The sequence below is a fragment of the Populus alba genome, chromosome 4 (assembly GCF_005239225.2).
Source record: "Populus alba chromosome 4, ASM523922v2, whole genome shotgun sequence".
NCBI classification, from domain to species: domain Eukaryota; kingdom Viridiplantae; phylum Streptophyta; class Magnoliopsida; order Malpighiales; family Salicaceae; genus Populus; species Populus alba.
In genome coordinates this window covers 14,419,014-14,429,063 of record NC_133287.1, presented here as the reverse complement: position 1 = coordinate 14,429,063, position 10,050 = coordinate 14,419,014, and the positions used below count along the sequence as shown (strand labels likewise).

The window sequence follows — 10,050 nt, the reverse complement described above, 5'->3', positions numbered from 1 at the left end:
TACCGCCAGATAATTTCTTATCATCTTTGTTCATTCTTTGGTTTATTCTTAAACAATATAATTCATACCAAATCACTCATGGGTGATTAAAATCTTTGCAGGTTTAAATGGTTGCAAAATAAAATAGACTTTGCTGGACAGCAGCAAGAACAATAATTGCAGCATTAAATTCAATACCGACAGGTATATGTGCAAACGTCTTGATTGCCTCTCTAATCGCAAAAGCCTTACCTTGCAAGGCAGAACAGAAACCAAGGGCTCAAATTTAGCTAAAATAAGGCTCAATTTTGCTTTTGGACAAGTCTTCTTCTCTTGTTTCTCTTCACTAACACAAGGAATGCTCAAATAAATAACCCTGTAAAAAGAAAATTTCACTAAAAAATAATAATAATAATAAAAAAAACCTTAACAACAACTGGTCCACATTCCAGAAATCTGTGTCAAATTAGTTTGTCATCTCCAACTCAGAATTCTGACTATATATTCGACTCAATATTACATTCGAGAATTCAATTTAAGCTGTGCCAAATTCCCATCATGAACAACTTGCACTAACAAACGAAAACCGTATAAGTAAATACATACAGTCCCTCCTAATTCTCCCTGTTTTTTTTTTCCTCCAAAGATTTAAGAAACTATACATACCATGAAAAGAAAAAAGAAAACATGGAACAGAAAAGTTTTGAACCAAAATAACATTAAAGAGACTAATGTCAAAAATGGCAGCCACAACAAAGAAAAAAGAAGCACAAGGTAATAACCAAGACAATAGCCTCTAAAACAGAGATGATCTTGAAAAGCAAATCGTCAAGCAAAGAAAGCTGTATGTTAAGCCTTTTCCACTTGAAAGCAGAAACCAAAAACCTCAATCTCCATCTCCAAGATTCCTTCATCTTTAACCTCTTAAAAAGCCACATCTTCCTCTTCTTGCTGCTGCTTCCGCTCCTTCCCATATCCCCTTCCATTCAACTCTCTCTCAAGTATGATTTGTTGATAGGAAGAGGAATGATGGTGGTGGGTTATATGGGATGGGGAGAGGAAAAGTTGGGTTTTTTTTTAATGAAAACGGAACAGAAAGTAGCAGGGGTGTTGTATTCTTTAATGGTAGGGGTGAGCAAAACCGGTTCGGTTCGGTTTTTATCGGACGGTTTTCGGTTTTTCCGGTTTTGGCTCGGTTTGGCTCGGTTTTTTTCCGGTTATTTTTTCGGTTTCGGTTCGGTTCGGTTTTTTTCGGTTTTATAAGCCTAAAACCGATACCGAACCGAACGGTCGGTTTTTTCAAAATTTTAATCGGTTTAATCGGTTTTTTTTTTCAGTTCGGTTTTTTCGGTTATTTTTTTTCGGTTTTTTCGGTTTTTTCGGTTCTCGGTTTTTTTTGCTCACTCCCTATTTAATGGGGTCTGTTGAGGGTAATTTGGTAATATTCCACTGAAGAGTAAAAACTGCTCCGCGTTTTGATTGATTGGATAGGTCAAAACTTATCAAACTCAAATTAAGGTTTTTGGACTCATTATACTTATACCATACTAGCTATTAACAGTTTTCCCCCTCCCCCCGCGCGCTCACACGCGCGCTCGCGCGCGGGGGGAGGCCTGCAAGGAAAATTTTTCTATTCCCTTCCTATAAAATAATGAAAATTTTAATTTTTTTAAATAATTTTTTTTTAATTTGGCCCTTGATTTTTCTTTCTTGCTTTGCCACACATATTACCATAGTGATATATATATGTATATATATTATTTATTAATGTGGGTATCTAGCCCAGCTTGCGTGTACATTAATTAATCTTACGGGTCCTGAAATTAACGATCATATAAATTTCCAGTAACTCTGAGGTTTATGAGACTCGAACTAATGATCTCTATAGAGCAAATTTAAAATCTAATCAGTTGAGCTACACCTCTTAAAATTATCGTAATGATATATTAACATGATGTATTGTTGTAGTGGTCATGTTATCTCTAATTTAGAGGTTTAGTTTTTCTTGTTGAACTAATTTTTGAAGGATAGGGTTAGATGTTTGCATGGAAGAGATGTGTTGAAGTGTTAGAGATAACTGTTTAATCTCACACAACCAACATCTATATCAATGCAATTCAAATCTTTTCTGTCTTGTTTAACATTTTACAAATGGGTAAGGGACAATAATTCTAAGATTCCGTCTCCCATGAGCAATAATAGTATCTTAGTATTTTGTTTTGTTTTTTTTTTTTAAATATTAACAAACAGAAATTTGACCGATCTATGTTTTGCTTTATGTGAAAAAATGTCAGGATACATGCAATGTATTTACGGTAATAAGAATAAGTTCTTTATAATATAAGTTTTTTTTAATAAAGATTCTTCGTTTAAAGAAACTTTATTTTGTCTTCGCAATTTAGCAAGGAGATCAGAAACAAAATGTATATACTAGCTAAGAAAAAGACAGGTGAAATTAAAGGGTGAGTAAAAAAACCGATAAACTGATTAAATCGGAAAAAAACCCGAAAAAAACCGAACCGAAAAAAAAAAATCAAATTAACTGATTAAAAAATCACAAAAATTTCAGTTCGGTTTGGTTTCAGTTTTCAAAGTCTGAAACCGATTGAACCAAACCAGTTTAACCATGCCAGCACTTAAAAAAAAAAAAGCAAGTATAAATATGATGTTTTTTCTAACCCTAAACCTAAAGTAACATTTAGTCACCGCCCCCTTCCCCTTTCTCTGTCTCTCATCATCTTCTCACAACCCCCTTTATTTCTCTTTTTTTTTTTTTTTTCTCTCTGCCTCTTATCTCTCCCGTAGCCCCTCCTTCTTTTCTCTCTATCTCTCATCTCTTTAAGTTCATCCTTCTATCTTATCTTCTTCATCATATTCTTTTCTCTCCCAGTCAAGTGTCAACAAATTCATGAACTTCAATATTTACTTTAATCAAACTACATCACACTGGGCAAATAAAAAAAAAGATGGCTTTTTGATGATTAAGATTCTAACTCCATTTCAAGTTCATCCCTGCATCTTATGGGTTTTTACTTTTTTTTTTTTTTTTATTATTATTATTATGTTATAACTTGCCTTAGTTTGTGGGCATAAATGTTTTTTTGAACAACAAAAACTAAGATTTGCTTGTAGTTTGTGGGGACTGGGCATATCTGTTTTTCTGAACAATATAAACCGAGATTTACTTGTAGTTTGTGGGCATTGGGTACCGAGATTTGCTTTTTGGTTTTACAGGTTTTTGAATAACAAAAATCAAACCGAACTGAACCGAACCAGTCGGTTTGAATTGGTTTTGGTTTGATTTTGATTTTAAATTTTTAAAATTAATAATGTTGGTTTGGTTAATTTTTTTATGTAAAAACCGAACAAAATCGAAAATGATCACTCCTAGGTGAAACTATAAGGTTTTAGAAGATAAAATATATTCGATTCTCTACTTTTTAAACCATTATAAGTGTAGATGATGTACAAGGGACACAATAGACTAAGATGTCTAATTAATTAACAAGATACAAGTAATTTTAAGTTTCAATAATGATGAATCAATGTATTCGATACTAAAACTCATTTACTCAAAAGGCTTATAAATAGAGAGGCTGAGAAAAAAAGGACCATTATAAAAGTTCAACAAAGATCAAAACTCGTTGAAAAGAAGACTGGCAAGTTGCTAGACCCCCCTTCCTTGGGCTTAGCCATACGTTAAGCTCAAACACATGTGGGTTCAGCACGATGTTAGATCCAACTCTTTTAGGGTTGGCCATGTGCCGAGTTTAAACGTTTGTGGGTCTGGTAAGATGACATGTCCAACTCTCTTGGGCCTGGCTACGTGTTAAGTCCAAGTGCTTGTGAGTTTGGCAAGGTGCTAAGTCTTAAGTGTTTATAAGTTTGGTAAGGTGCTAAACCCAACTTCTCTGGGCTCGACTATGCATTAGACCTAAACATTTTTAGACCTAGAGGGACGCTAGGCTCAACATCCCTAGGTATAGGATTGTTCCATATCCTAACATACAATAAGAGAACTTGGGGTTACCATCTCTCTATGTCCTAGTTATGTAAAAAGTCCTTTAAGAGTCGTCTATATGTCAATCAATATTAATGTTGATTATAAGGGTTGATCCTATAGATAATTAATATTACGTATAAAATGATGTAGGTTCATTTTCTATAGGCACATGGTACTCCTACCAACGTTTAATGTTGTGTAAGAATGCACTTACATTAACATTAATGTTGATGTAAGGGACTCCATCCCTACTTGAATATGAATAAGAAAAAGACTTTTGACCCCTTGAATAAAAAGAAGAAATTTCATGGTACAAAGATTGTAAATACTTTCTGAATAACCCATGTAAGAGGTTTATAATCTTCACTATCTTATGATATGTTCTCAACATTCATCATATATGAACTAAGAATGAACATTTTTGTTATTAGAATTTAATGTTCATTTACACTCCTCACTATAAAGTCATTGACTTAACTATCAGAGGGTTCCAAAAATCCCCCTAACAGGGACTGTTTTGTAGGAATCTAGATTTCTACCACCAACCCTCTAAGTCTTTAGTTATGGAGAAGAGAAGATTGACATGAACATGTGATCATCCATTATATAAACACTAAAAAACTCAAGTTCCCTAGCATATTAAATTCTAGAGTATCATCAATTGACATTGTCTATGGGAAACTATTAAAAAAAGCCATCAATTATGCTTTCATAATGAATTTTATACTCCTATAGTTGCTATAAATGATTGATAATCAAGAAACTTTTGGGTTGGGGCATGTTATGGACCTCCTCACGACAGTTGGCACATCTGCCCTCACTTAAGTCATCATAGCATCCCAAGGGCAACACCAAACCACGCCATTCTAGCAGGCCCTAACAAAAAAGGTATCTCTTTGAGGGAAGCTCTTTTTGTCCTAGCCCCATAACTACAGGATGTCATCTATACTAAAAGATAATTGTCTTACCCAAAGGAGACATGGTAAAATGATGTAGAGAACCCTTTAACTGAGTAGCCCATTAGCCCTTCAAAGGATCACTCTCATCGATACGAGACTTTTCAAGAAGCTATTACTCCAAAGATGATCTCTCTAGCTACTACGAGAAAAACACTCAGTTATTGATCTCACCATCCTATGTTAGAGTATTTTAGCTCTCTCAAGCCAGCTAGGCAGAAATTGGGGAGAAGCTTGACTAAGAGATATTTCTATGATATGACATATTGCACCCAAGAGATAAAGGGGTCCCTCTTATCCAAACAGGACTTAAGCACTTATTTCCTCAAGAATTATATCTCCAAAAAGATGACTTTAGACAACTACGATGAACTGGAAAATCCAAGAGAGCACATCCAAAACATACACAACAACCTAGAGTAATCCAAGACAGAGATAGCATGTGCAAGATACTGTCAATGACCTTTAGATGGTCGGCTAGAGCATGATACAACAATTTAGAGCCAGACTCCATCATGGGTTTCAAGGATCTCTATGTGAAACTTGTATTGCATTTCAACATTAACATACCCGCCAAAAAGAGCTTCACATAAATCTATAGCATAACCTAAGTATGAGGAGAAACCACTTGAGCATATCTAAAAAGATTTAACAAAGAGATGCTACAGATGGAAAAAATTGATTAAGCTAGTAGCCTTAGAGGCTTTGATAAATAGAGTAAGAGAATGCTCCCTATGGAGAGACTTATACGCCCTACCTGACAGAAGCCTAATGAGGGTAAAACAGGTCATGAAAAACCACATCTAGGTAGATAAAGCCAGTATTTTATGATACAAACCACCTTATATTTACTAAGAGGTTCAAGAGGTAAAGCCTTCCAAGTGGAGTCATTCCACTCCTAACAAGGAGAATAACTCAAAGCAAAATAAAAAAAAAGGTCGGTGAGAGAACATGTTCATTTCATTAAAAGGAGGCATTCCCTTATATTGAATGTTACTCTCACTAAAGTGTTTATGACTGTTAAAGAGAAGGAATCACGTTTAGTATCTATCCCTTATGACATCATTTCCATATACCCGTACCTTTAGAAAATTTTTTCTTTTCCACAAAGACAAAGGACATGATATTGGAGATTGCTTCACCCTGTGAAATGAAATTGAAAGGTTGATACCTAAGGTATAGTTGAAAAAGTTTATGAAAGGGAATGCCAACATGAACCAAGATAAGGAAGAGCACCATCAACACATCCAAACTCTCACGGAGATCAATATGATCTTAGAAGGGACCTTATCGAGAGGAGACACCTCAACATCAAGAGGAAATATAGGAAGCAAGTCTTTATAGCAACTCGATAATAAAGTCTATGGCATAATCCTATTATTTTCACTCTAGAAGATAGAGAAAGGGGTGACTTATCCTTATGAAAACGCCCTGGTCATCAACATGGTCCTAGCTAACCACAAGGTCCATAGGGTAATAGTGAATGATGGAAGTTCTATCAATATCTTCTCTAGGGATGTGATGACGCTAATAAAAAATCCCTTGATTGTGATCAAAGGGTTAAGGGTACCTGTTAGTTATTTGATTTACGATTGATAAGTAGAGATTCAAAGTATTCTATAGGGCTATGAAGGGTTGTTGAGTTTGGTGGGACTAGTATAAAGGGCACTTGACAACCTTGAATAGATTATTGCGAAGATCTTTAATTAGTAAACAAGCTCCTCTCTTTTTTGAAGTGGAAGATTTTACCAATTATGGATTCCATGCTTGATTGGCTTGTAATTAATTCTATTTTCCTCCATAGATTCATCAGGGAAGGGAAGCGAAGGGAGAATAATCTTTTTGTTTGCTTTTCCTATTTAACCATTTATTTTTTCACATACATTATCCTTTCATAAAATATTTTTCTAGAAGATGATTGTTTTGAAATCCAGTAAATGGTTGAATAACATAATATAAGGTTAAGCCTTGAGGGGTAACTTAACTTATTAGGTTTTGGGTTTGCTCCTCAATGATCACGAGTTCGAGTCTTTTTAAAGCTACTGAAAGCTTACATGGTCGTTAACATCAAGGCTCGTGGAATTAATCAAAATGCATGTAAGCTAGCCCGAATATCCATATTAATAAAAAAATAATTTTTTTTTTTAATAATATAAGGTTGGCTCTGGAGAGAATAATAACATTCAGTTAGTGGTCACGCTGGCTGTAAATGTTTCCAAAATGAATGTATACTATATATTTGGCTAAAAGTTGAAAATAAAAAATAAAATTCAAAGAAATATCAAGATTTTACGGAAACACCATCTGATTTTCATAGACAACATAGACTACAGAAAAATTCAAGTTTTGAGTAAAGTCCATCTTCTAAAATATTATAGTCCAAGACTGTTATACAAAACGTGTTGATCAAAGCGCACACACACACATATGAGATAATGGAGAAGATATGATGAGGTGGCAATCCCTTCTGTCAACAGTTTCAAGAAATAGCTCGACATGTTCCATGACAGCAAGCGCCCAAAAGGCAAAACCATAGATGACATCCAGTCCGGGACCGCGTTAAGGACACCGTGAATTTTTTTTTTTTAAAAATATTTAAAATATTTAATATTTCATCTTAAAATATTAAAAAATATTTTATATGAATATATATTATATATAGTTATTTTACATAAAAAAATTAAAAAAACATTCTATACATGTATGTAATTTATCTATAGTCATCTCATAAAAAAAACTAAGAAAAGGTTATATATATGAAAAAATTCATAAATACTCCATATAAATAGAAGCTATATATATATAAAAAAATTAATAAATATTTCATATAGATATAGATTATAAATATAATAAAGTTAAGAAATATTTTATGGGGATGAATGCTATATAAAAAAAGATAAGGTTAGGTATTTACAAATTAACTTTATATTTTTAAATTTATTAAATAAAAATATATATATATAAAAAATCAAGTCTCACCTAAATTATATCATATCATCCGAGTCTTAGATTGACTCACAAATCATCCAAATTTTACCAGTTAATTACAGCTCAAATTTAAACCATTTAAAACGAGGCAAGGCTTGATATGTATGGTCAAACTACTTCATATTTTGAAGCTCCTTCCGCATGTGGCCTTGTTTGGTCTTTTAAAGCAAGGGACACATATACTTTATAATACTATAACTTTAAAGGTCACAAAAGTTGCAATTTACACTTGGTATCCCAATGCCTCATCATTTCACTCTCCAGCACGCTCCCTCCATTGCCGGAAATTGTGTGTTACTGAGCCCATCATATATAATATTTTTATGATATGGTTTACTTTGGAATCATCTAATTAGTGTCATGCCACCCTTATATGATTATTATACGTTACATTACTTTGGAATCATATTATTCTATATTTTTGTATATTTCTGTAGTCATTAATTATATTATTTCTATTGTGTTTAAATAGAAATAGTAGACTTTGTATAACTTCTATGTTGTTATATATATATATATATATATAACATAAACTTTAGAATTTGCAGATGTATCTTCAATACCTATTATTCTTGAAAAATTATTAATTGAATATGGTTTACTACTTGAGTCTATGATAACTACTAAAAATTAATTTTGAGGAGTGTAACTCAACTAATCAGACTCTAGATTTGCTATTTATAGGTCACCAGTTTGGGTCTTACAAACCTCAAGATCACTGGAGGCTTACATATTCGTTAACTTCATGACCTGTTGGATTAATCGAGGTGCGCGCAAGTTAGCTCGAATATTAACGTTAAAAAAAAAAAAAAAATTAACTACTAAAAATCAATCAATTTGTGATGAAAATTCTGCAACCAAAAAAATTATTAAGTGAACCTGGTTTACTACTTGATTCTATTCATGACCATAACTTGTTAGAAATTGTTTTTCTTTTTGTAATTTTCCATTCATGATTGAATACTCGAAATTCTTCCCTCCTTATTTTTCAAACTTACAACAAACTTTTTTTTGTCTCTGATTTATAATCAATTTACACCTTTCTATAAATACTTTCATCTAGTTCTCTATCTCTTTTCCTATAACATATTTTCTAGCTCTCCTCCTCTCTAACTCTAATTCATTATTTTTTTCTCTAACGCTCACTCAAACACACTCTCTCTTCATCCACCTCTCTCATTCCACCTCATACTTTTTCTCTACCTCTAATTCTAATTCATTTATTTTAGCTTCGACTTATTCTATTTCCTTTTATCTCTTGCATTTTAATCCATTCCTTTCCTCCACACTTTCACTTTAATATATTATCTTTTATTTTACTCTCTTTCACATTCATCTTTCCTATCATTTAATTAGTTCCTCGTAAAAATAAAGTATAAAATTTCTTGTTTTATTATTTAAATCAAAGATGATGATGGTATCAATCTGCAAAAAGAGAAAAAATATTATATTTCTTAACATAAAATAAAACACATTCATGTGTAAGATCAAAATATATTCATATGCAAATTTAAATACGTCCATTGATAAAAGTCAAACGCAAAATCAAACACTACAATATACAAAAATTAAACAATCCAAATAAACAGTCCATATGCAAAAATCAATATATCCATTTGCATAAGTTAAGAGCATCCAAAAAAATTAAACAACCTATACACAAAAATTTAATCTCCTATGCACAAGAAAATTTCATCATATGTGAAATTACTAAAAATAGATTGTCAAAATGGTGACGTGTGAGAATCACTTGTTGGTGTGTTGGTAGGCATTTAGATCGAAGGCCCATATGACTTGCAAGAAAAATAATAAAATAAATCAGGCTCTTTTACATAAAAACAAAAGTAATTTTTGTTTGATTTTTTGATTGATTTCTATTGATTTTAGGGAGAAAGAGGGTTATGATTTGTGTTTGATTCTTGGGTCCATTTTGGATTGATTTCGGTTAGTTAAAGATTGGGTTTTCATGGCTAGAAGAGTGTTTCATGGGGCTATGGGGGGGGGTGTTTGGCTAGAAAATATGGAAATGTGGGGATTGTTTTGGTCTAAAATTGAAGGGAGGGCCCGAGTTTCAACAAGAAAAAAAATAGTGGAGATGTGAGGGACGTTTCAATATGAAATTGA

At 32.8% G+C, this 10,050-nt stretch overlaps 1 protein-coding gene across 1 annotated transcript; it reads right to left on the bottom strand.

The window, feature by feature from the left end:
• Positions 1 to 529: 529 nt before the first annotated feature.
• Positions 530 to 1,052, bottom strand: LOC118050841 (uncharacterized). The gene has a single exon (XM_035061316.2). The coding sequence runs from the start codon at positions 963 to 965 to the stop codon at positions 714 to 716; it is 252 nt and encodes an 83-aa protein (XP_034917207.1). The 5' UTR covers positions 966 to 1,052; the 3' UTR covers positions 530 to 713.
• Positions 1,053 to 10,050: the final 8,998 nt, after the last annotated feature.